The sequence below is a fragment of the Aotus nancymaae genome, unplaced genomic scaffold (genome assembly GCF_030222135.1).
Source record: "Aotus nancymaae isolate 86718 unplaced genomic scaffold, 86718_ANA_hifiasm-v0.15.2.pri h1tg000099l, whole genome shotgun sequence".
NCBI lineage: Eukaryota > Metazoa > Chordata > Mammalia > Primates > Aotidae > Aotus > Aotus nancymaae.
Window position 1 is genome coordinate 8481143 of NW_026988514.1, and position 27181 is coordinate 8508323.

Consider the following 27181-nt stretch of genomic DNA (forward strand, 5'->3'; position numbering starts at 1 on the left):
TTACCTCACTTTGCATTATTGGTGCTATTTGATGCAAGATATTCTGGTTCTCCCAGGCCTTCGTGTTGGCATCCCTGGGGTGCAAGGTTGCCAGCTACCCGTGTGACTCTTATGTCAGGACACACCAGCCTCTCCTCTCTTCCAGAGAGCTGGTCTTACCTCTGGCACCCAAGCTGGGTTTGTGGTTGAACAATGAAATATTTTTTAAACTAAAGAAACAGTATTAGCCAGAAGCTAACCATCTGTCCTTCTAAGTCCTTCCCCACCCTAGAAATGAGCCTTGCTTATCATCTTTGGCATGACACTCTTGCTAGGGTCTCCCCAAAATTCATGTGTTGACATTTTAATCTCTAAGGCAATGGTATCAGGAGGTAGAATCTTTGGAAAATAATTTACCTTATGAATGGGATTAGTGCCCTTATAAAGGAATACTGAGAGAGACTCCTCACCCCTTCTAACATATAAGGCCATGGCAAGAAGGCGCTTTCCATGAGCCAGAAGGTAAGCTCTTACCAGACACTTAATCTGCCTTAATTTTAGACTGCCCGGGCTCTAAACCATGAGAAATAAAAGTCTGTTTTGTCTAAACTACCCAGTTTATGGCATTTTGTTATAGTGCCCCTAGCAGGCTAAGAAAACTCTCCCCTGAGCAATCAATCGGAGTCCACTTGTGATGCCATAAAACCACCATCTTCACTTTGCAATCATCCCAGAAGTGTCCCAGAGCACCCATCACCTTACAGTTTCAAAAATAAGAACACCAACCTTTAGGAACAGGGGGAGAAGACTCAACAGGTTCTTCTGACGTTCACTGGGGCTCTTGTGAGTTAACTGCTGGTATTCCAGAAACTTCCTTTCCAGCATGTCCCAGAGAGCTGTGGGGCCAGGGGACTGCCCTCCATGTGGGACATCAGGCCACACAGCATTGAGCTGCCCTTCGTTTTTGGAACCTGGATCTTCATTTCTGTCTTCAGCCTTTGAAAGATCTTCTGCCTCCATGCCGTGGCAAAGCAGATCTGAATTCAGAACAAACAGAAGTGAGCACCCTTGTCACATCACTTCCCGATGATTCTGACTGTGGATAAGGTACCGTATTCACTCAGCCCAGTTTCTATTGAAGATAGTTCCTCTAAGAATCTGAAACTGACTAAAATAAGGAAGACTTTTTAAAAACAGGATTCAGATTTAGGTGTGATTAATACAAATTCACAATCTAGTGTGTGCCCAGCACTGTGGGCTCTGATAAACAAAACTCAGACAGACTCTCTTACAGGCACACAGACAGATAGGTGCTCCTATTCTCTCTAGGTAAGTAAAGAAACTGGGCCAAAGGCATATGGTTGTGTCAAAATCCAAACCTTAATACTAAAGCCTGGTTTTGTTTTGTTTTGTTTTACTTGTTGCTGCTTCTCTTTTAAAGGGCTGTGTACATAAGAGAGATATAAATAGGTTTCTGGTATTTGTAGAGGCATGTAATTCTATATCTAGAACTTCCTTCTACGATGGGTCTGAAAGGATAGATTCCTCATTCTAAGCATTATTTGGTTTATACTCGATATTTTTAGAGTGTTTTGTTCTCAAAATGACCCTTTAGGTCCCCAAGCTTACAGGAGCTCATCTCTAAGTGCACACAAGTCAGCACAACAACAAAAACTTACGTGATGAAAACATCCAAGGGCCAGTTCACCAGATAAGTGACCTCCCACAGGTACACACCTTCAGAAGTTGTCAGTCAATTATGACTCACAGCATAACATAGGTTTATTTATTGTTTGTTTGTCTGGAGTTGAGTAAACTCTAAGAAAGAACTAAAATGTTCAGGCTCCCTGAACAAAAGCCCTCCCAAACTCAACATCACCCACGCAGGAGGCCATCCTGAAGCCCAGCTGGCATTCAACAGTAACAGGGTAGCGACCAAGGAACATACAGAGGTGGGTCCCCAGGGTTCTGCTCTTGGCTAGAGCAGTGGTGGGGGCACATCATGCTTTATTTTTAGCCCAAACACACATTCCTTGCAGGCTAGAATGGGATTTAGCCATGTGCCACCGGCAAGGCTAAGCAGCCCCTCTCTGAAATCGGCCCACTCTTTATATGCAGAACCCAGTCTGCCCCGGGCTCCTCTTCGAGCACACAGGCTGCTAACTCTTCACTGTTTTTGGAAATCATTTTCTTATTACAAAAGCCATGCCAGTTCATTGTCGGAAACTGGGAAGAAACACAAAAATCACGAAGAACATAATGCTTACGCATACCCAGGAAACATGACTGCTGACATTACAGCTTCTATCTATGAATATAGAGTTTAATAAGAATGTGATCATAATATTGTTGAAGCCAACTTCAGTTATACTTTTTCTTTTGTTGAGCGCTGGGATGGGGGTTTGTGGGGGGTTATTTCTTTTGCAGGGTGGACTATAAGGGGCAGGCGGTGGAATTGCTCACATCCCTCAGCCTTTTCCCTGATCTGGACAGGCTCCTTTCTGGCTGTGTTCATTTATTCCTTTATCACTGGGACTCTGTTCTCCACTCATATTCCCTGTGTCCCCAATCCCACCCACACCCCTGCTTGGTGAGTACAGCTCCACCAGCATGGACCTTACAGGGCATGACACACAGCACCTGATTTCTGTCTGCATACACTTAAGTGAGCGAATGCTGTTCTGCATCTTTTCTGCTCTTACTCTTTCACCCAGCATTATGTCTTCAGACCCCACCACGTGGCTCTGTGTTTGTCAAGTTCATTTCCTCTAACTGCTGCCTTATGCTCCAAAGTGAGCATCACATGCCTATTTTACTTGTTGGCTTTCTCTGTGACAGATGGCTGGATTAGCCACAACATCCGGTCCTGTACACAGGGCTGGGGTGGACGCTCCTGTGTGGGTCCCTTCATTGGGATCTCATGACTGACTCTGGGTATGAAGGCAGAAGCAGCAGAACAGAGTCAAGGAAACATGCCTGCTCAGTTCAACTAAGTTCCACCAGCTAAGAGGCCTTCAGAAAGCTGGCATCAGGCCATCTCCCCCACAGCATCTGAAGGCTCCTCAGTGACCTCATTGCCACTCTGCTTGACATCACCCAGCTTTACAGTGTTTTCAATCTGATTGAAAGAAAGAGATCTGACATTGTCATTTTAATTTGCATTTCTCTAAGTTACTAATGAGTACGAGCATCCCTTTACGTGCCTTTTGGAATTTCTCCTCTGTGAATTAACTACTCGTAACCTTTGCTTATTTTTTCCTTATTTGTCTTTCTCTTGATGCTTTGTGAGAGTATATTCTAGAAGCTGGGACTTTGTTAGTTTTAAAAATTGCAAATATCTTATCTCAATCCATTTTTGAATAAATTAGTCTATAATTTTCTGTGTAGTCAAAACGGCACATTATGAATATTTTCCACATCATTTAAAATCTTCAATGCCTTCATTCTTAATGGCTACATGGTGGCCATAGAGTAATGTTGCTTGTTTATTTAATAAGCCCTTACACTTAGGTATTTAAATGATATCCAATTATTCACTACTATAAAAAATACTGTAATGACAAGCTTCACGTCTAAGTCTTTTTTATATGTCCATGATAAAATAACAAAATCCCAATCCATTTCTGAATTTCTAAAAGGAAATAGTTGGATCTAAAGGTAGATAAATTTTCCAGTCTCTTGATCCATATTTCCAAACAGCTGCTCCTGAAACACCAATCCTATCAAGGGACAGACAGTCCTTCTACATAAGTGTATGAGAACTCACATTTCTCTATGTGTAATCTTTTTTATTACCATTTTTTTAACCCTGATGATTTGACAGGTAAAATAAAATCAAGAGCAAGTGCATCTCTGTTGTTTCTCGCTGTGTATTTGCTGCAGAGTGAGGAGATGCGCATGTCTCCGTCTAGGCTCGTTCTCCTCAGAGCTCCCTGCGGCTGCTGTTCTGGAGTCAGACTCCAGTGAGTTCTCATTTCATGAGTTCTTTGTAAGGAGGTATCAGCTATTCTCATGGCTCCAATTACCCCTGAGAGCCACATATCCACTAAGCATTAGCTTTGTGAAGTCAAGAATATTGTGCCCATAGCAGGGGCTGGCACAGAGTAGACGCTCAATAAAATCTTATTGAATAAATGAATGAAAGTGTTAATGAATCCACGAATGAATTAACCTATGTGCTGATGGCACCCAAATCTCAATCTCTCTCTCTCTAGCCTAGACCCTTCTTTAGAACAAGTTCATTTTTCTTACTAGAAGGTTTCTACTAGGATTTCCCCAGGACTCTGAAAGCCACTATGTTCATCCCTAGCACCAATATAGCCAGTTCCAAGCCACGGTAACAGCGAGCTTAGTGTTGGCTCTACCATATAAAGTTCATTTCGTGGTCACACCTGCAGGCTCTACTAACTGGCTCCATCAGTAAACTGTGTCTGAGGACCTGCTAACATGCCCCGTCTTCAGGACCAGCAAGTGGCAAGTCAAGCGAGCATCGGGTCAGAATTTGAAACTGTGATGAGTGGGGACGTCACTGGAGATCCAGAAGAAGGATCAGAAACTGCCCAGCTCTCCTCTGAAGTACATGGGAAGCCATGTTTACTGAAGTGAAACACTTGACTCACCTTCACTTGAATAGACATAGAATTTCTGAAAAACAAGAATTTCTAACTAATGCGGACCCCTGAAATTGCGTGGCAGCAGCATCTGACTCAAATGCTAAGCTGCAACTGCCCCACCTCCTGCTTGTCTGCTGATCGTCCCATACCTGCTTCAGTTTTATTTGAAAATAGAAGGAAACAGGGAGTAGCTTTGTAGGGCCATGTGAAGAACAGCAAGAAGAAACCATTCTAATCCATCTCATTCTCAAGAAGGGTCCCATGTACAAGCCAGCAGCCTCTTCTTATCCAGAGTGAAAAGTGACCCATTGGGACTTAGGGTCACTGGGGGAGTCCCAGGCAAGGCCAGGGTGAGGGTAGGGCAGTGAAGGAGGCACTCACCTCTGCACAAGATTTAAGGAGGTGCCAAGAAGTAATCATTTAATGCAACAGTTTTAAAGATCAAAGTTAATGCCAAGAAATCCATGATGACCAAAATATCAAAATTTTATATAAAAACAGGATCCAAACCTGTGTTTCGCAACCATCTCTCCACTCACTCCCCACTGTGGGAACTCGAGCTCAGGACATTTTTCACAAAAATCATCCTGTTAAACAGACAACACATCTATGCCTTGGCTCCTGGAGAGTCTACTCTCAGACATGTATGGCTCCCAGCACAGACTCTGGGGCTAGACTGCTGGGGTTTGAACACAATGGGCTTAGACTAAGTAGCAAGACCCATCTCTGCCTCAGTGTCCTCATTTGTAAAGTGGGGATGACAGCAGATGGGCTCACAAGGCCCCTCTAGCATTAGTCAGTTCAGTACAGGTCACTGTTAGGATTGGGGGACAGGTATTTACTGGCACCTACTTAGTGCAGGTATTTACTTAGTGCAGGCATTTACATGCAACTCTTCATGTAATCCTCTTTATATCCAGTGACGGCAAAGCTAGCAGCCTTTGTCCACAGCTGATACTGAGGTGGGAGCAGAGAGATGACTTCCCCAGGGTCTCTTCACCAGTTAGTGTCCAGAGCAGACACCCCCAGGTCTGTGGACAGCCCAGGCTTTGCTGCCCAGCATACCCCAGCAGTGCACACAGGCAGCTGGACACTGGCTGCTTGGGGCCGAGGATGGGGAGAGGGGCTTGGCAAACTACTATGCCCAGTCACACAGGCTGGGGAAGACTTGCTACCTTGGAAAGGTTCTTGGGCAGGTGAGCTTTTAGGGGAAGGGTTCAGAGAAACATGGCCTTGGAAGGGCAAGGGGGCAGGAGGCTGCAGGGAGTCCCAGAGCCTCCAGGAAAAGAAGACCACTCCTCCCTGCCAGATGTGCTGTATCCCAGCTTGAATGGGGTCGGGGCATGCAGCACTCCAGCCCTCCAGACCCCTGACCGACCAGGTTGGAAGCCTTGCTCTCCTGAAGCAGCAACTTGCCTTCTCACACAGCCTCAAGACAGAGGGGGCAGTGGGGCTAGGATGGGAGTCACGGGCAGGGGTCCAGGTCTAGCTTGGCCCCTGTGGTGTCTTAACTGAGTCACTTCCCCTCTCTGGGAATTGGCTTCTCCTCATCCACATGGTCCTGGTGATCCCAGTCCTACTCTACCCTTCGTGCATTGATGATGGGAAGAGGTCCAGGACAGCGAGGCACTGAAGGGCCGGAGAGGCCCCTATATGGACCCAGAGTCTGTGAGTTGTGTGTATGATGCGGTCTCCCCTTTCTCTGTGTCATGTGCAGGGAACCAGACTGCAGGGACCCAAGCGGGAGTGTCACTGTCCACCCTCACCCCACCCCCCACCCACCCTGCAGGGATACATGGCGTCATCAGAGCTCGCGCTGCATTGTAACAACCCACACCAGGCATTCTGCGCACAGCTGCCCCAGTGAAGGGTAACATCTGGAGCATGAAGCAATGCTGGGTTGCTGATATTTGGGCTGCTAAGTAAACATTTTGATTGACTGTATTCATCCCTGACTTTCTGTTGAGTGATTTGCAGAGAGGTGAAGTCTCGGGATGTGAGATGTGATCTAGCAGACCTTGGAGGTAAGATGCCAAAAGGCTGTTATGAGGAAAAGCTGCCCCGGAGCAAGACAGCATGTGGAATGACCCAAAGGGGTAGCTTGGGACTCAGTGCCTTCTGTAGAAAAGCTAGGGCCTGCAGCAAAGAGTTGCTTTGAAACAATTAAAGATTTAAATTCTTTCCCCCTTTCTTGTTAGCTGCTGTGACTGTTCTCATTTCCAGATTATAAACTCCAGGTGCAGAAACTGCCTGTTTGCCATCTCTGTAATGGGCCACAGCCCTCAGGCCTTGGAGCTGGGGAAGCCTCTAAACCATATGATACAGGATAGAACAGCGCTTGGCATGCATGGCTGTAAATGATCTCTGTTTTTCTTTCCATGCAAACACCAGCGCCTCACCGCATGTCAGCAGATCCAAACACTCATGCTCCTGTTTTCAGCAGAGTCTTGGCCTCAATCCAGAGAGCTCCAAAATAAATAAATAAATAAATAAAAAGCCATTCTTGTTTCTAAAACGTGTTCAGGGTGGGGCTAGTCCTTGGTTCCCTCTTCCCCATGTTTCACATCAACAAGGAGACCTTACAAACTAAAACCAAATTAAAAGGGAGAGGGAGACAGCGGTGGTGTGCTATGAATACTGTTCACATCTACCTGCACGGCTGACACTGTCAGAAATACTGAGTATGAACAACAGCATTATCAGTAGGAAAATGATGATTAAAACAAGATGCCAGGACACACTGATTAGTATATTTTCACCAAACAAACAAAACTTGATGATGGCAAAGGCGCAGGGCAACCACCACTCTCACCCTTGCTGGTGGGAATGCAAATGCGGCACTGCTACTTTGGAAGGAGGTTTGGCAGTTTCTGGGAAAGTTAAACATACCCCCAGGAATTCCACTCCTAGCTATTTACCCTAAAGAAATGAAAACGTATGTTCCTACAAAAACCTATTCATGAATGTTTCTAGAAGCTCTATTCATCACTACCAAAACCTGGAAAAGACATAAATGCCCCTCACAAGACAAATGAATAAATAAGCTCAGGTCCACCCACACAGCGGAATCCCTCTCTGCAGTACAAAGGAACACACAGCTGACACCCACAGCACCCTGGATGCACCTCAAAGGCCTTCAGCCAGGTGACAGGAGCCAACCCCAAAAGGCTACCTACTGTCATATTCCACTAAGATGACATTTTGGAAAAGGTAAAATTGTTAAGGACAGAAACTAGATCAGTGGCTGCCAGGGATGGGGGATAAGGGGGTAACTACAAATTGCAGGAGGAATTTTAGCGGGGATGGAAATGTTCTGTATCTTGAAAGTTGCCAAGAAGTGTGTAGGCTTTGGAGTCAGATGCACACAACTTGCTATTTAGTGGCAGTATTTGATCAGTGCTAAGAAGAGCCTCAGAGCTATGGAGCCACTCTGAAGTTCTTTTCAAACCGATCAAATACTGCCACTATTTACCGCCTCGTGGGGTGTTGCTGGGAAGATGAAGAGAGAGAATACAGAGACAAAAACACAGAGCCGCTATGAAGTAAGCTCTCAGGAAGAAGAGTTACTTGGTGGTGGTCACATGACTGTTTACATTTGTCCAAAGTGTACACTAAAAAAGTAAATGCTTTTATGTAAATTATATTTCAGTAAACTTGACTTTAAGGAAATATATGTACCGCGGTTGAACGAGAACTAATAGAAAAGCCAGAGGCGGGGATTTCAGTCCCTTGGCCTCGGCTTTTATCCTGTACAGTGGGGTTAGAAATCTCTATTTAATCAAAGTAGTGACTTCCCTCCCCGAGAGCTCACTCTATCGTGGCTCTGCACTTTCATCTCTGTATCATCTCTTTTCATCTCCACAGCAACACCCTACGAGGTGGCAAATAGTAGTATTTTACGGGTGCTGGAAAGAGCCTCAGAGTGGTTCCTCAACTTTCCCCAGGGCCGCCAGCCAAGTTCTGTGCATCTGACTCCAAAGCCCACAAGCTCTGCCCTAGCCACGCTTCCTCCTTCCTCAGAATGCCACCAGCTGGGGACAGGTCAAGGCTCCTGTCCACAGAAGCCACACACAGATAAGCACTCACTCAGGGCCCTTCCCTGGCCTTGGACTTCATGTTGGCCAAGTGGGGAAACTGCCCTCTAAGTTCTCATCCACTTTTGCATCCAATTAAAAAGATTATGTATAATTGATTGTTATGTCAAATTGGTTGAACTAATAGACAAAGTAGGTCAATTATAAAAAGTAAAAGTATGCCCAAAAGAATTGAAAGCAGGGACACAAGCAGATACACCATGTTCCTAGTAGCATTATTCCCAATGGCCAGCGGGTGGAGACAAGCCAGCATCCATTGATAGGTGAATGTGTAATTGATGAAGTGGAATATTATTCAACCTTTAAAAGGAAGATAATTCTGGCACATGCTATGCATGAGTGAACCTGACAGCATTATACTTAGTGAACTAGACAGCCACAAAAGGACAAACGCTGTATGATCCATTGATCTGAGGCCCCTAGAGCAGTCAAATTCATAGAGCCAGAAAGGAGAATGGTGGTTCCCAGGGGCAGGGGAGAGGGGTGCACCGGGAGATAGTGTTTAATGGCCATAGAGTTTCAGTTTTGCAAGATGAAAAAGTAATGGAGCCGGATAGTGCTGTTGGTTATACACCATGAATGTACTCAATGCCACTGAACTATACACTTAAAAATGGTTACGATGGTGAATTTTATGTTATTTATAAACTGTGGTATGTACCACAATTACAAATTTATAAATAAAATAAATAGATAAAAGATAAAGGAAGAGGAAATAATTCATTCAGTTGAATGACCACGATAATAATAACAATAATGGCACTGGGCCCTGTGCCAAGGGCTTTGCATGCCTAACCTCTCCCAAAAGCTCATGGCACGGGAACTGCCATGACCCCACATGCTCCCACCCCCAGGTGGAGATGAGATGGAGGCACTGCGTTTGCACAGCATCCCTAGGTGTGCTCAAGAGTGAGAATTCCCTTCTGGGCCAAGGCTTCATTAAACATTTGCCACACAATGGCATTGTGTTGGAAGGATTATGGGAAGCCAATGACAGAGGCTCTGTGTTCCACACCTGGGTTAGTTCCAGGCAGGGAGGACCGCTATTGTATGCAAAGGGGACAAAGAGGAGACCCAGTGACAAGATCAGAGAAAAAAGGAGCTAGAAATAGCTTGGAGGAAATAAGACTCTGAGAATTTGCAGAAGCTGGACAAGAGCATTGGAGCTCCTGCAGGATGTGGTAAAGGGCCCCAAAGCAGAGTCTATAAAACATACAAAGCAAAGGAGGGAAGGGTAGGTGAGGGGACCCTCACCAATGGAATGACAGCCTCCAGGCTTTCCTGTGAGCCCCTGGGGAAGGAGCTGATCGAATGTCCAGTGCTCTGAGACTCCCTTACCTCGCCTGCTGGTAGCCAGCCTTGGGGTGGTGCTGGGAGGTGAACCTTCAGCCTAAAACTTGCCCTCCTAGAGGATCTGCTCTGAAAGCAGTAGTTCTAAAACTTCAGCATGCATCAGCATCATCCGAAGACATTGTTAAAACCAGATTTCTGGACCCCAGCCCCAGAGTTTCCAATTCAGTAAGTCTGGGGTAGGGCCCAGGAATTTGCCTCTCTAAAGAGTTCCCGGGAGGTGCAGAGGGAGCTGGTCCAGGGACCACACCTGGCACCACCTGAGGCAAAGCCTGGGAGAGGGACTTCAGAAGCAGAAGAATCCTATCATCTAGATTTTACCTAGCATTACCACAAGCCCTGATCACCCCTCACCCTCAGCCCAGACAGCGGACCAAGAGGACGAAAACAAAAAGTGCATTGTGAGAGGCTAAAGTGGCTCCGGCGAAGCTGGAGTTTAGCCTCGCTGGGGTCCTCGTGTGTGGCAGGCAGTTGCACTCCTGCGAGCCCGCAGCTCACTGAGGGCCAGGTCTGTCTGCCTCCACAGTCTCTCCACCACTCTCCCTCAGAGGCTGTCTAGCCCCTCCTTCCCCACCCTCCGCTGTAGGCCCAGGTCCCCTGGGGGCCGTGGGACCCGAAGACATGAAAAGGGTAGGGAAATTCCTCACCCACATCGGTGTTATATTAACTGACAGCAAGCAGGAGCTCTGGTGTGTACGCATGTGGAGTATGAAAGGGACAGGAGGGACACTGGATGTTACAGTAGGTCCCTGTGCCTCTGCCCCTGTTTGCTCCAAAGTCCCAGTGCTGCAAGCCCCAACACGGAAAGCTCTGAACACTGAGTGTGTGACTTCCTTCTCTGCCTGTTCTCTCAGAGTGGCTGTGGCCGGGCCCCACTCTCTTCCCCATGGTCACCCTGAGAGCCCTATCCATAGACACTGTGCTCCCTCTACCTCCCATGTCTCTCTCCTCACCCCTCAGACCTCACCTGCCCTGGGGCAAAAACCAGGCGAGTGTGGCTGTCTGTGGAGGAGGAAATGGAGATGACATGGCCAGGGCTGTGAGCCCTGCAGCATGCGCTCTCTGGGGCACACAGGCCTGCTGGGTCTGCAGCGCGTTTCACTAGAGACCTCTGGACTTACTTCCGACTCGCAGCAGCTCTTCCCTGGGTCTCCAGCCCGCTCTGCAAATTTCAAACTTGCTAGCCACACAATTGTGTGAACCAGTACCTTAAAATAAATCTCTCCCTGCCTACATAACATCCTGTTGTTCTGTTTCTCTGGAGAGCCTTGGCGGATACAGCGTGGCTGTCCCAGATAAAGCCCTTCACTCGCCAGACCTGTCCAAATTCCCTGTCAGCGTTTATTGAATCAGTGCCGTTTGGCATGCACAGCATTAGACTTTGTCTTCTTAGAAGCATGAGGCAAAGTAGGAGCTATATTTGGGGTTGGGAATAAACCCCAAACCACCAATCTGTCTCCCCCACTGAAAACAAATTGAGCAAAGACTGAGCATGATACGGTTGACAAAGGGCCCCCAAGAGAAAGAGGTCTTCTGTGTCATGTGGAGTAAAGTCCTCCTGCCCCTTGCTGCTCCTCCAAGAGGCCACTGCTGCTCAGAAAAAGCATTTCATGGAAATCCTGGTCTGATCTGCACAGGCAAGGCCCACCTGCTAGAAAGCTGGCACAGGACTGTCACAGGGGCCTTGTCACTGCCTCAGCCACAAGCCTCAAACCCTGGCACCCTTGGGGGCAGGAGAGTGACATCAGAGTGCTTCAAATGTACAGGAGATTGGTGCGATCTCCCAGGTTAGCACACAGACATCATAAGCAGGCAAAATCGGACTCTGGCATCAAGTCCTGGGTTCTGGTTTCTGCTCCTCATGCCGTGAGCTGTGAAACCTAAGAAGTGACTCTCCACAGTGCCAGTCCTTGTCTGAAAAAATGTGCTGCTGAGAAATACCAAGAGATGGCCTGTGGAGATGCAGGTCACAGGAGAGGCTCTGTAATGGGCAGCGCATCCCCTCCCCAGAGGCCGTCTCGGAGCTGGGGCACAGGACTGGAGGAGAACACATGTGAGCAGAGCCATGGAGGACAGGAGCACCCATAGGGATGGAAGGGCTGCTTAGAGAAGGCCAGGCAGGAAGCAAGCTGGAAGCAGACATGAAGCAAACAGGTCAAGGGGACCTGGGGGCCGTGGGACCCGAAGACATGAAAAATTGTCTGGTGAGCTTGGAAACAGAGCAGTCATCCCCCGCCCAGGCCACTCACCAGACCACCTGGGAGGCCATGCTCCCCAACATGGTGGCTTACTTCTGGGTGGGCGCCATGTGTAAGTGTTGGCTACAAGGTCTAAGGTAGTTGCAATGTATCTCCAGGTGAGGCCAGGGTCCAGGAAGCTGAGACCCCAAAAATTCTGTGATGCCCAGAGACGTGGGTGGCTCATAGAACATTACAAAGCAGGTCAGGAAGGGAGCTGGGAGCCCCCCTAGGTCTCTACTGCTTCATGGCAGGCCCTGATGTTCAGAGACCAGACATTGGCTCCTAGGTTACCTGTGAGCTGGGTGAGACCTGAGTGTTCCAGGCCCACCCATAAATGGCTCCATGCACCTAGGAGTGGGCCTATTAGCCTGGGCTGCGTGGCAACCTCTGGCTTTAACTTGCTGGTAAGTAACACCACCACCTGGAAGCTAGTCCCTCTGGCAGGCTTGGCCCCTCCTGAGCTTCAAGGCCAGACCAATCCAGAGCAGCATCACACGGATCAAATTTAAATCCCAGTTCCACCTCTTCCTAACCTGTAACCTTAGCAACTCAGGCTCCCTCAACCTCAATATCTCCAGCTGTAAAATGTGGACAATATCATCCCTGCAACATTACAGAAAGAATGAAGCAAGCCAACATATGTGAGAGGGTGTCCAGTGCACACTAGATGCCAAGTGCCCACTGCATGGCCTCTCCCGCATTCTGCACCTTGCTGCCTTGAGGCTCTTAAAATCTGCACTTACCCAGGGAGACTGAGCCCACATGACTTTGTAAGCATGCTTTGGGGCCCCCATCCATCTTTGGGGTTCAGCTGCCCCAGTCCCAGCCTAGACCCTTCTTTTTTGCCTGCATCACCTCCCCGTGGGCCGACTGCTGAGTCTGTGCAATCTTGGGTTTCCTCACAAGCTGGTTTGTTGGATTTCATGACAGGGCCTTAGAGACGTGGGCCTGAGAGTGGCTAAACAGAGCTGCACGTGAGTATTTGGCCACCGTGAGGATGTAATGTGGAGACAAGAGCAGAAGGGCTGCCTCCAAGACTGAGTCTGCATTGGGGGACGGCACATCAGGGCCAGGTGAAGTCAGGGGCGGCCTTGCAGACAGCAGGTGAGAGAGCAAGGAGTGGGCCACTTGGGAGGTGCCCTGCGCGTCCTGCGTGGCCAGCGCCTCCTCAAGAGAGTGCCAGGAGAAGGCACAACTGCTGAACTCACGGACGATTAATCACCTTGGTGCTGCCCCAGCCACCACCAGTGAGTGAGTGCCCCCACTTCCCACTTGGGCCAAGGGCTGAGTGTGCCTGCAGGCAGAGAATGGCAGGACCCAGAGCCCTCCACCTGCTTCAAAGGCCTCACCAGGAGATGGAGGCAACACAGGTGTTTTCCAGAAGTTCCGGGGATCCCCTGAAGACTAAGATGGAGCCTCCCATCAGCAGGAACTAGGCAGGTCAGCAAATTTTCCATGGCCCTCAAAACTTCCTTTTTCTGATTCCAGTCCATACTGGGTTCCAGCCAGCACACACCTCTATGGTTTTTGCAACAGCAACGGAATACAGGAACTCACAGCGTCCTGCAGAAGGAGCTGGTTCTGTATCTCAGTATGTGTACCTACTTCCACATTGCCGGAAATGGCCAGGGAGCGGTTCCCCTGGCCGGATCCCTGCAGTTTGGCTATGGTTGAGCTATCATGATAGGGACAAAGACCTGAGCTGGAGACAGCACAGTTACAAGAAGCCCCAGGATCTGTGGAAAGATGGTGAGCCTCTCCCACCTGGAAGCCAACTGGGGCTTGGTCTCCACTGAAGGTTGTAAGAAAATGTTGCCTTACGTAAGAATGGCCATAGAAGAGTGACCACCTACTAACAGAGACATCAACGTTCTCTACTCTTAGAAAACTTGTAAGGTAGGCATTACTATTCCCACTGTATAGATGGGCAAAGCAGGAAAGACTCAGAAAACAAGTAATTTATCTGTCGATAAGCATCAGAATGAAGGTCAAACCCAGGTCCCCTCTTCCAGCACTCAAGGCTGGCTTCAGGCAGTGGCCAATGGTGGTGGACTATGCCACGGGGCACCTCAGGTACTAGCTGAACCCTGCAGTGTTGCAGGGAGTCCCTGCCTGGACTTGCAGAGTTGTTGCTGACCCCTGCCATAGAAGGTCTACGCCAAGCCTGCTGTCTGCCCGCAGCTCACACAACAAGCTGGGAGGTCCAGAACAAGACTGTGTGGTCACACTGTTGCCCCGGGGAAAAGCAGACCTCTGGGAGCCTCAAGGCTAAGGGTTCATTAGCCTCGGACAACATGGACACCCCTTGGCCAGCACTGCCTCCACAGACACCAGCACACTCAGTGTCAGTCATTTGTCCTGCAGGCAAAGCCACCAGGGCTACTGCTCTATGCTCTATGTTGACGTCTCTGTTAGTATATGATCACTCTTCTATGGCCATTCTTATGTAAGGCAACATATTCTCACAACATTCAGTGGAGACCAAGCCGCAGTTGGCTTCTAGGTGGGAGAGGCTTACCACCTTTTCACAGATGCTGGGGCTTCTTGTAACTGTGCTGTCTCCAGCTCAGGTCTTTGTCCCTATCATGATAGCTCAACCATAGCCAAACTGCAGGGATCCAGCCAGGGGAACTGCTCCCTGGCCATTTCCAGCAATGTGGAGTCTGTGGTGTGCTCTGTGTAGTGGGTCTCTGGACTATTAAATATACAAGGAGCAGGTGACCCTCTGTCCACACCCTGGACTTCAAAGCTCAGGGGGAGCAGTGGGCCAGCAAGGAAGCAGATGCGGTGGGGCAGACATTGGGCAGGGCAGTGGTGGCTGTGGGGCAAAAGGAGGCTTGTGGCCCAGCCTGGGGAGGGTGGGGAAGTCTGGGAAGGCTTCTTAGAGCATATGGCGCCAGTGGTGGATGCTGAAGAGTAAGGATGGACCCTGTAAATCAGTGGACAGGCACTCTGGGCAGTGTGAGTGTCTGGCAAATGGCACAGGTGTTCAAGAAGAACCAGGGACAGGGGCTCGAGGGTTGAGTGAGTGCCAGGCCGACGGACACAGACACGATGCTTGCCTCACCAACCAGTCCTGGAAGTCACTGTGGGGCTCTCAGCAGAGAGTGACAGGAGCAGCTTGCAGCCACCTATCACTCGTGATTTTGCCACCAGGAGCTCACAGCCTCCTGCGAGAGAAGGCAGGAAAGGGATGCTCTAATATAACTCTTGAAACAGCCCTGGGAGCCAGACTCCAGCCCTGAGGGAGCAGAGGGACGGAGCTGGCTACTGGGGGAGAAATAGGGGTGGAGGAAGCCAGGGGGCAATAGAAGAAGTGCCACAGAAGCAGGGGCTTTGGAGAGGGAGTCTGAGGGAAGTAGAAATAAGCTACCCACTGGGCAGGTTAGAGAGAAGAGGAAGGAGAAGCAAAACCACAGGAGAGGCTGGCTCAACTAGACCTGGCTTTGTGCAACCATGGGGGATGTGAGCAGGAACAGGGCAGAAGGCATGGGCAGGGACTCCATCAGGACCATCTCCAGACTGAGTGGCCCCCATCCGATTCCTCACCCTCCAAACTCCCAGAGAAGGAAAATCGCAAGGGAACTTTGCAGGATCCTTTTATAGCTCTAAGGTCATGTGCTAAGGTAAGAAAGATTTTGACATATTTCCAGATGGCTTGGTTTGCTCACACAATCATTGCGTTTCACTTATTACATTTCAAGTATAATTTGATCACAATAAACACACAAAAATCACAAGTGAGGCTTTGAAGCATACCTGGAAGTATGCATACCTGGAAGTATGAATGCCTGGCTCCTCAGGAATTAAGCACCTCTTAGTTCTTAGGGATCATCAGAGCACAAAAAAAGTAAGGGCACAAACCACCTACATCATACACACAGTGACTCATTTTCTTGGTTCCCTGTCCTCTTCTGTGCCAGGCCAACCTGGACCCAGAAAACTCTGCTTTTAGGTTAAAGAGAAAAAGAGACATTTTGAGATGCAGCTTGGCTCCTGATGCTTTTCACCTAAGTGAAAAGCAAGGAAATATACTGCTAGTCACTGGAAGTAGGGACTTCAGCCTCCAGGCTGAGTCTCTTTGCTTTTCTGTGACTCAGTTTCCCCACCTATAACATGAAGCATTTAGAATAGACATTCCTTAAGGATCTATCTAGTGAAGGTCTGCTGTTCAAATTCACCCGGGTTCACAAGCTTCAAATTTCTCCTCTGAGAGCTGAATATTTGTTTAACCAGAATGAGTCTCCCACAAGCTGGCAGACTCTGAATTTGCCAGGAATAATTTTCTTAATTATTCTACATGCTGAGGAGGTGGGAAGATGGCATCTGAATAGAACAAAAAGGGGTCAAGGGACCTGAGAATGCCACCTGTGTGGGTAACACAGGTCCTCCAGGCCTGCCCTCTATGAAGGTGGTAGTCCAAGGTGGGCCCGACACACAACCCCTCTGGTTCCTCGTCTGTCCCCTGGCCGTACCATGGCAAGTCTCTCCCTCCAGGCTCCCCTCCACCCCCAACCCACCCCACACTGTCACACTTTACAGCACAGCTCCAGCATGTCCCTCCCTGAGCAAACATCCTCTGTGGCTCTCATGTTCTCTGGGAACCTTCCCAAGCTTGTGGCCCTGATGATAGGACCCAATCCCTTCCTTGTCTAATTTCTCCCTGCACCCACAGTGGGTTTAGACCTAATCCACTGACGACTCACACCCTAAACCCTCTGCCTTCACTCAGGCCACCTCCTCTGCCTGGAAAGCTCCTCCCTCAGTGCCAGGATCCAAATATTCCACCTTCCAGACACAGCTCATGGCTGCCTCCCCAACACAGAAGCAACCTTGCCCCTCTCCACTTCCAAACTGCTCCCACTACCAGGCCATCCTGCCATTAGAAGGCAGCCACCACCAGCAGGTGACAGCCCCTTTCAGTTTTCAAGGCTGCATCAAGATACGATCTCACTTAGTAATTACGGTGAGACAGTGAGGCAGAGAGCAAGCAGCTACATGTACAGGAGAAAAGGGAAGCTTGGCAGTGAAAGTCCTTGACTGGCACAGCCAGAAGGCCGCACAAAGGTCTGCCTGTGTAATTTCCAAATCAGTCATTTTCCCCAGTGGCATCTGCCTATAACAACTGCGGCTCCCATCCCGTTCCTCCTTTTGTCATCATTATTCATGAATATGTCTTCTCACTCTTGTATTTCCTCAATTCTAAGTCTCTATTGATTATAAAATGCCACAGTGATTTAATTAAAGCACTTTGGGAGAGGAAATCACCACATTAAATACGCACTTCAAAAATGAAATGATGTAGACACTTGAAATTGTGTGAGGAAGGAAGTGTTTCGTGGAACAAAGGCAATCTTCCAGGGGGCCAACTGTGAGGTTCCCACCCACTGGCAGAGGCGCAAACTTACCTGGGGACACTGCCCCTCCCTCTCGACACCGTCACTCTGATAAGGTAAAGGTGTCCCGGCCCACAGGCCCACAGGTGTGTGAGGCTAAAAGAAAATACAAGAACCTGTGTTCTGATAGCAGGGCAGTGCCCTGGGCTTTTCCTCCTTTGAACATCTGGACATTTGCCTCCCTGATCCTTCTAGCTCTTTTGCCCTCCACACCCATCGAAGGCTGAGACCACGTGGAGCTGCTGCACATGCACCGGACAGCAGGTTTGGGTGCCTGGGTGGGCTTAGGAGCCTGTGCCCTGAGCCTCACAGTACACATCCTGGGCTTCGTCGCTCTTTTAATTGCCACCCTCCTCCCTCTCCTAAAGAATGAGCCTTCTCAGTGCAGAGACACTCGGGACAAACAGTTGCAGAGGTGCTCAACACTGTTACAGCATCTGCCACCCTGCTGCCTTCTGCATGAAAGGCCAATCTCCCTGGATTCTGTTCACGGTTGCTCGATGGGTTCCTGGCAGCGTGTTTCAACATTGCTAATTGCCCACATGTTTTGGCCAGCCTCTACGCAATTTCTTTATGCTTATATACCTTTATCTTTGACTATATCTCTCTTTCTCGTTTGTGCATATCCTTTTAAAAGCTGATATTGAGTGCTACTGAGAAATTTTCATATTATTACATGGAAAACACAAAAATCCACAAATATTTCTCTTTTTTTGCCTACTAATTTTCACATCCAAGTGATGGCAGCAGCAGGTAGCCACTGCCATCATGCTGGCCACTGCAGGGAGGGCAAAGGGAAGAAGCAGACAGCCCCCGAACTCCAGTAGCCCGCTACCCTCGGCACTGCCATGACGGAGTCAGACTGGGTAGGGGAGCAGCATCATCAGGCAGAGAGGCTGTGAATGTGGAGCTGGTGCCAGGCTTCAGGGCCAGAGTGGGAAGTAGGAGTGGTGCCCAATTCAGGGACCCAGCCAGTGACAGAGCCATGGCACCCACCCCACCAAGGGTGCCAGGTTCCAGGGCCTTGGGAGGAGGCTGTGCATGAGCCACCCAGGCAGTGTCTCAGGGTCTGCCACCCTAAGTCAGGGTGACCACCAAGCCTGTCACTTCCTACGTCCAGCCTGGGGCCTCAGTCCAGCTCTGCACCAGTGGCTCCTGAGCACCTTGGCAACGGGGGAGCTCCTGGTGATGTTGCCCCTGTCCCATATTCTGGCCTAGGCCCAGTGAGGATCAGGAGCCCCTGCCTCAGGCTGTGAGTGGGGGAAGGGGTTGAGGGCCACTTGCACTGGCCTTCAGTGCCCCTTGGCATGAACAGCTGGGGTGCCATGGAAGGCAGCAGGAGGCAGACAGACTCCTGGGTGGAAGAGGACTGGTCCCTGATAAGGTCCCACCTTCAGGCCAGGGAGGGCCTGAAGGCTGGGGACTGGGCTACCAGACTTACAGACCAGAGTGGGGACTTGTGGGGCCTTTTTCAAACTATCCATGGCCACCGATGGCCTAATCGGCTCACACTTCCTCCTCTCTGAGGTCCATAAAAACCCTGGGCTCAGCCAGAGCAGGGCAGAGGATGGAAAGACAACTGGACGACCAGCTTCAGGGAGGAGAGTCCCTCTCTGCTGAGAGCTGGGAAGATGACAGGAGGAACAGCTGCAGAGAGGAGCTACCTTCTCCAGGGCCTCCTCTCTACTGAGAGCTGCAGATATGGGGACCACCAGCTGCAGAGAGTAGCTACACTCTCTGCTGAGAGTAGAGCACTCATCAGGACAACCTACCTATGGAGAGAAGCTACCCACTGCGGGTCTCCTCCAAGCTGTTCTAACACTTAGGGACAACCTGCCTACAGAGAGAAGCTACCCACTGAGCTCTTCTAACACTTAGTAAAGCTCCTCTTCATCTTGCTCACCACTTCTCTGTGTCCCTCATTCTTCCTGGATGCATGACCAGAACTCGGGCAAAGGCACCACTGGTCACAGAGATTTCTGGCCAGGAAAAGCAACACCTCAAAGATACCATAACACAAGTATATTTTGCTTGTAATTGATATGAAAATGACTTAACTGCATTAATCATCCATCATATCATAAACATGTTCTCCGTTGCCCTTTTCCCTAAAGTGTCAGACTTAATGACCATGGAGCATCCTCTTAATGGATCGCCCCCTAATAGTTGACTCTCACTCCCTAATAACTGGATGCTCAGATTATCTCCACTGCTGTCATGGGTAATGCTGAGGGGAAGGATCCCTATTGCAGTGATTTTGTTTCCTATGAATTCTCAAAAGAAGAATTTAATCATTCGGCCAAAAGGAAAGAAACACTGTCATACTCCTGCCAAACATTCCCTATTCGTTTTCTTCAGTCCTTTAGTGGTAATGTGGTCTAATGCAAGTGCACAGGCTTTAAAATCAGGCAGAACTAGGATCAAATCCCAGCTTAGCTACTCACTATCTGAAGGCAAAGGACCTTACATCTCTGAGTCTCCATTTTCTCATCTGTAAAATGGGAATAATGAAACTTATCTCATCTTGAGGATTAAGTGAGTTTGCAAGTATAAGTGCGTGGTTTATTTAGGTAATTAATCCATTATTCTTAGCTTGTATACTTTCTTTCTCCTTGGAATTATTTTCTTCAAGTGGCTTTTGATTTTTTCCAGCTTCTCATCCATCTTAAACTGTGTTCCCATGAAAGCCTCTGGCCATAGAACAAGAAATGTCATTCCTCTAAAGGCTGCTGTCCAATAGAAATATTAGAAATAGAAAGCTAGGCACAATTACAGCCTCATGTTTACTTTTGAATTTCCTGGTAGACACATTCTTAAAAATAAAAATAAATATGTTAAATTAATGTTTAAAGTAAGTTTCATTTAACCCAAAATATTTTCACCATGTAATCATTATTTTTCAGTACTGAGATGTTTTATAATTCTTTGTTGTTAGTTTGTAATATCTCTGAAATCTGTTGTGTATTTCACACTTACAGTGTGTCTCAAGTATGGTTAGTGGCTTCTGTATTGGATAACACTTCAAGTATGGCTACACTTTAAGTATGGCTAGTGGCTTCCGTATTGGATAGCAAAGTTTAGACTTTGATATTTAAGCTTTTAAGGAGTGCAGATGCCTGAAAGGGGACTGTCAGCCAAGGGTTTAGGAGACATCATCTATCTGCATTTTGATGGTTTATAGCACTTGAAGGGAGACTACAAATGCAAGGCCCTAATTGTAAATAAAATGGATAGCAGCTCTAAGGTGTGGCTCTAGGACCTTTGAGAAGCTAATTTTCCCCCTTACCCTCCTGCATAAGATATCTTCCTTCTTTCTTTCAGTTGGCCAAACTGCCTTGCTTGTCTATCATGAAGGTCACTGGGGTGGGGGTGGAGAATGCCAAGGCTTCATTTCCCCACCTGTTGTCTAACAGGCAGCTCCACCTTTATATGACCAAACTCATATTTCTGAATCACCATCACCTTCCAAATCTGCTTCTACTGCCCTCAAGCCAGCTCAGTAGATGACAATCTCAAGCTTCCTGTTGCTCTGGAGTCATCTTTAGCTTCTCTCTTTCTCCCATGCTCTATACCTAAAATGTCATCAAATCCTACCCTCAAAAAATTATCTAGAGTCTGACCACTCTGACCACCTCTCATTATCTCTACTATTATCACTCTGGGGCAAGCCACCACCACCTCTAGCCTGGATTATTGCAAAAGTCTCTGAACTAATAGTCTTACTTCTTCCTTTGGTCTCCTACAATCTTCACATGACAGCCAATATGATTCTTGTTCAAAATGCAAGCATGTATCAACAACAATCAAAAAATATATTTTAATGACAACTGACACAATATAAAAATATAAACCACTTAGGGATATATCTAAGCAAAATATGCACTACTGCTATAAAGAAAATAATAACATCATATTTAAATACTTTAGAGAAGACCTAAATAAATGGAGAGACGGACTACCTTGATGAATTGGAAAAGTTGCTTTCACAAAGATATCACTTTTCTCCAAATTATATTTCCAGTCAAATCTGTACATAGTGTTTTTCTATTGAAAGTCAACTCTGAAATTTATATGAAGGAGTAAAATACTAAGAATTGTCAAGACAGAATGGAAAAAGAAAAGAATAGGGAGACTCTTTCCAGTTATCAAAATTTATTATAAACCTGTGGTTAACAATATTGTCTAGCACTGGCAAAGGGTTAAGTAAATTGACAGAATAGAGAACAGGAAAGACCCCTATGCACATGACATCAACTCACAACAGAACTACCATGGATCAATGACTAAAGAATTACCTATTAGGCCAGGTGCGGTGGCTCACACCTGTAACCCCAGCACTTTTGGAGGCCGAGGTAGGTGGATCACTTGAAGTGAGGAGTTCAATACCAGCCTGGCAAGCATGGTGAAACCTCATCTCTACTAAAAAATACAAAAATTAGCCAGGATTGGTGGCATGTGCTTGTAATCCCAGCTACTACAGAGACTGGCGCAGGAGAATTGCTTGAATCTGGGAGGCGGAGGATGCACTGAGATCATGCCATTGCATTCCAGCCTGGGCGACAGAGCGAGACTCGGTCTCAAAAAGAAAACAAAAGAATGACCTATTAAATAAATGGAGCCAAGACTTTTGGTTATTCATGTGGGAAAAGCAAACTAAAATAAAATTTCTTCCTACCTCACACTATACAGTAAAGCCATTTCCAAGCAGACTAGAGACATAAGTGTAAAAAGTTAACATTATGAAATTTTTTGAAAATAATTTCACAATGTTATCATGGAGAATTTCTTAGATAACACGTAACAAGTATAAAGCATAAAGCAACAGATGGATAAACTTGTTTGAAATTAAGAAATTCAGTCATTAGCAGAAACCACAAGGAACATAAGGAGACAAGGCACCAACCAAAGAATAATATTTGTGATACATATAAATGACAAAAAATAGAACCCAGAATATGTATTGAATTATGGCAAGTCAATAGGATAAAAGACAGATAACCCCATGGAGATATGGACAAAATATTTGAATAGGAAAAGGAACCCCAAATGACCAAAAAACATATGAAAAAGATGCCTGACCTTAGTAATTTGGGCAATGCAAATTAAAAACATGCTAAGATAGCTTTTCATTTCTAACAGATTGGCAGAAATACCATATCTGACAATAATAAATGTTGGTGAAGATGTGGAGCAACAGAAACTTTGGTGCATTGCTGAGAGACTGAGGGGAGGGTAAAATGGGGCAAAAACTTTGGAAAACAATGTGGTGACATCCATTAAGGCTGAAGAAATGTATAACCTATGACCCACCAATTCTATTTCTAGAGTATATACCCTAGGGAAATTCTTGCACACATGCCCCAGGATGCATGCACAAAAATAGTTCTAGCAGTACTGTTATAATAGAAAAAAAATAAACTCTTGAAATATCTCAAGTGCCCATCAGCAGTATCTCAGAAAAACATATTGAGCTATACTTATCTAATAGAATACTACACTGCAGAAAATTATTTACAAGTACATGCAACAATATGAAGGAATTTCAGAAACATGCTTTTGAACCAATTAGGCAAATCTTAAAAGAATATTTAATTCCATGTTTACAGAGTTCAAAAACTTGTAATCATATATATATACACATATATGAATTTAAACATGGGATGTAAAACTAAGGAAAAAAGCAAAGAAACAATAAACCCAAAATTCTGAACAGCAGCTGCTTCTGAAGAGGGAGGGAGAAATATGGGCATGAAGAGGACTTGGAAGATGAAGCTGATCCTAAAAAAAAATCTAAGGTGTCAGTACACAGAGTTTATGCTATTTTTTATTACTTCTATGGTATTATGCTTTTTCTAAATTTTCTTTTCTTTTCTTTTCTTTTTTAGAGATGGAATTTTGCCATCTTGTCCAGGCTGGTCTTGAACTCCTGACCGCAGAACTCCACCCGCCTCGACCTCCCAAAGTGCTGGGATTACAGGCGTGAGGCACTGCACCTCGCTGAAATTTTCTTTTCTTTCAATATTAAAAATCTTCCCAAGTTCATGGAAGAATAGCCCAGGTGCTCAGGGTGGACAGACAGGAAAGGCCTCCCTGACGTGACCCTGTTCTCTACCTCTCTGGCCAGAGTCCCCAGGCATGCCCCTCACCCCACTGTGCCACATGGACTTTCACCAGGTCTCCTCCTCCAGACCCTTGTCAAGAACACTTCTCAGAAACCCACAGGGCTCAGCATCCCTCCTTCAGGTCCTCTCTCAGAAGACTGGAGCCATCCCCACCCTCCCAAGACGCGCACGCTACCTGCCACTCTCCCACCCACTGAGCACCGCAGACCCCTGTCCACTTTGACCAGAGACTGGCAGGGCATGACCTCTCAATACCTATTTGTTAAATAATTAAATGAATGGCTGTACAGAAACTCATATTAAAATTAGTGTGCTCCGTGGAAATCATAATACATAGAACCCTTAGTTATCAGATCAGCTCCCCCTCACACCATACAGAAAACTGGAACACTAATTTAAATCGGTTTAGTGTTCTAGAAGTTTCACTTCAGGGGAAGAGAAGAATCAGTCCTTACTGAGCCAGGTGGCCCTGCTTAGGCAGAAAATGCTGGCGTTTCAATGGTTTGCTGTAATAATTCAGATGAGGGAAGTGAGACCAGGGAGGCACCTACTTACCAGAACCCAGTGAGTGGCGGCAGGGCCGGGACAGACCAGCTCCCTGAGTAGCCCGTTGGAAATGGCCCTCGCACTCTGCACTCCTCAGAGGCCTTGAGGGGGTTGAAGGGTGAGCTTCACTCTCAACCCACTCTCTCCGCCCCCTTCGCAAGTAGCACAGCCCGTGTCAGCCCTTCCCAGGGTTTCCTTCGCAGCAGCACCCCGAGAAAGGCGAGCAGTGGAGTGCTGCTGGAGCCCAGCCTGACTCCCAAACCCCAGCCTTGACACACGCTCCGGCAGACCCAGGCCTGACCACACGGGCCGCCCAAGCCACACACGCTTCCTGCTCCCCAGCTCACCTCCTCTCCCACATCCACAAACCCGAACCAGGCACTGGGTCACATGTGCCCGCATGCTCAGCCTCCCCGGAGGCAGCCAGCAGGCCCCACGCTGACAGGCGGGGCCCACATGCCCACCTCTGGGCCGGCCTGGCTGGGCCAAGAGCAAGGTGGCCTACCTGGAGGGGTGGCTGTCAGCGCCTGCACACGTCAGATGGCATGGGCCCCCTCATCCCCAGCCACAGCCGCTCAGGCACCGGGGAAGAGGACCCGGCCCCGCATTGTCAGTCTTCCGCTCCGTTTCACTCTGAATCACTCGCGTTGGGTCTATGCTCATTTCCTGGAGAAAGCAGAAGTGGAGAGCCGGCAGATGCCCGACTCTGCTCGCTCTCCAGCCGACCACGGAGCTGCTGGAGTTCTGGCGGGTGACTTGGGTTCTGCAGCAGGGCAGCTTGGGGCTGTGCACTCCCTGTGGTCAAGCGGTGCTGGGTGGGGCCAAGGACAAAGTGGAAAGTACAGCCCAGCGCGAGAAGAGTAGGTCTGTGTCCCCTCTTCACTAGCCATGTGACCACTGGTGCACACCTCTCCCCTCTGGGCCTCTGACAGAATGCAAACAATGATGGTGTTTAGGCGGATCTAATTAGAGGTGCGTTTAAAGTACACCCCTGGGCATGGCACGGGCTCTGCAGCTCTGCCCCACCAAGCTCAGAGCTGCCCACTTGAATTTCTTCCTCCCCCATCCTCAGATAGAACTCGAACCACCAATCAGGGGAGTCCTCATGCAGGCCAACACTGAGGCAAGGATGAGAGGACACCTAAAACCAGAGAAGGGAAGTCTCTGAAACTCAGGCTCCAAATTCTCATTCCTCCTGGTATATTAACTAGGCTGAATTATTCCATGTCACCTATCCGAAACGTCATCCACACGGGACCAACAAGCATGTCCATTCACACACAACTCTGCTTGTGCTCTGTAAAAGGAGAATTTTGCCACAGAGCAAGGGCACTTGTTAGCCTGAATGCCTGATCCTTGACCCTCAGACCAGCTCATGGCCTGTCTCTAGCTCACAAAACCAGTGGACCATGTATGACTCACTGTAACTGAGAGGCCGCAGCAACATCACCTGTGATGAGATGGAGTAAGGCCCCAAGATTGGATTAAAGAGGAAAATAACATTTGTCATAAAACCTCAACCTCCACCAATGCAAACTTGTCAGTACACAGCAGCCAAAATAGGAGATCTGTCCAGCTTAAGATATGGGCCATGAGCTCATATTGACCCCAGGTCTGTCCCCGGGAGGAGTCAGATGTACTAACATCCCTGCTTGAGTTTTCTTCTTTCACGTCACTGTCTGTGGGTAGAGAAGAGACAGACACCAGGAGGGTACAGCATAGTAGGACACTATGACTACCCTGAGAGGACCAATGAATGGGTGCATGTGGCAGCCTAAGCATCACCTTTCCAGACCAGAATGGGCACAAATTTGTTTTAAAGTAACAAATTAGAAACCGTGGTTAGACTCTTTCCAAGATCCATCATGCTATATATAGTGTATACCTTTGTGAGGGAAAACAATGTTCACTTTCTTGGCAGCGATCCAAAATATTCCCTAGGGAGAGTTGATGAAAGACCTTAGGCTAGTAGGGGCTGGACTCTTGGACCAGGGATGAGCTTGCACCTAGGATGGAGTTGCACTGAACATGACAGAAAGTATGAAAGGAGAAATTGAGGCCAGGCATGGTGGCTCACACCTGTAATCCCAGCACTTTGGGAGGCTGAAGCAGGCAGATCACTTGAAATCAGGAGTTCAAGATCAGCCAGGCCAACATGGTGAAACCCTGTCTCTACTAAAAATATAAAAAATCAGTGGGGGCATGGTGGCGCATGCCTGCAGTTCCAGCTACCTACGAGGCTGAGGCAGAAGAATCACTTGAACCCAGGAGACAGAGATTGAAGTGAGCTGAGATCACCCCACTGCACTCCAGCCTGGATGACAAGAATGAAACTCTGTGAAAGAAAGAAAGAAGAAAAAGAAAAAAAGAAAAGAAAGGAAGGAAGGAAGAAAGAAAGAAAGAAAGAAGGAAGAAAGGAAAGAGAGAGAGAGAAAGGAAGGAGAAATTAAAAGAATATGTGCAGTGCAAGCCAGGAGAAAGAGAAAAAGCTTAGAGAATTTGGGGTGAAGTGTTTGTTGTATATGATGAAAACCCCTCCCTCATTGTCACTTATGAAATCATAAATAAAATCTATAGCGAGATATTGTCTGAAATCAGAGGCCTCTGATAAGAGCAGCTTAGACACAGGACCTTTCACAGAGGCAGGAAGGGTGGCCAGCATGGGACAGGCCAGGACTCCATGCCTGTGAGTGCCCTAAGGAAATGTGGAGAGTCTGTTGTAAAGGGATCTCACAAAGTCCACTGGAGTGCTCACATGCACCCAGGTCTCCTGCCTTCTGCTCACCCCAGCATCATGCCGGGTGGCTAGCAGCAGGCAGGTAAAGAGCACTAAATTCAGAG

At 47.8% G+C, this 27181-nt stretch overlaps 1 protein-coding gene across 5 annotated transcripts in view; it reads right to left on the bottom strand.

The window, feature by feature from the left end:
- WDFY4 (WDFY family member 4) overlaps nt 1-25214 on the bottom strand; it is a 297793-nt gene extending 272579 nt beyond the window's left edge. For 4 of the 5 annotated variants that reach the window (XM_021672243.2, XM_021672242.2, XM_021672244.2 and 1 more), the window contains exons 1-2: nt 24846-25214; nt 766-1016 (exon numbers count right to left, since the gene is read on the bottom strand). In XM_021672243.2, coding sequence (XP_021527918.2) covers nt 766-999 — 234 coding nt within the window. In that variant the 5' untranslated portion in view covers nt 1000-1016; nt 24846-25214. Of the gene's footprint in view, nt 1-765; nt 1017-24349; nt 24442-24845 lie in introns of all 5 variants that reach the window. The other variant, XM_021672241.2, reaches the window with a different exon arrangement.
- Between the last annotated feature and the right edge of the window lie 1967 nt (nt 25215-27181).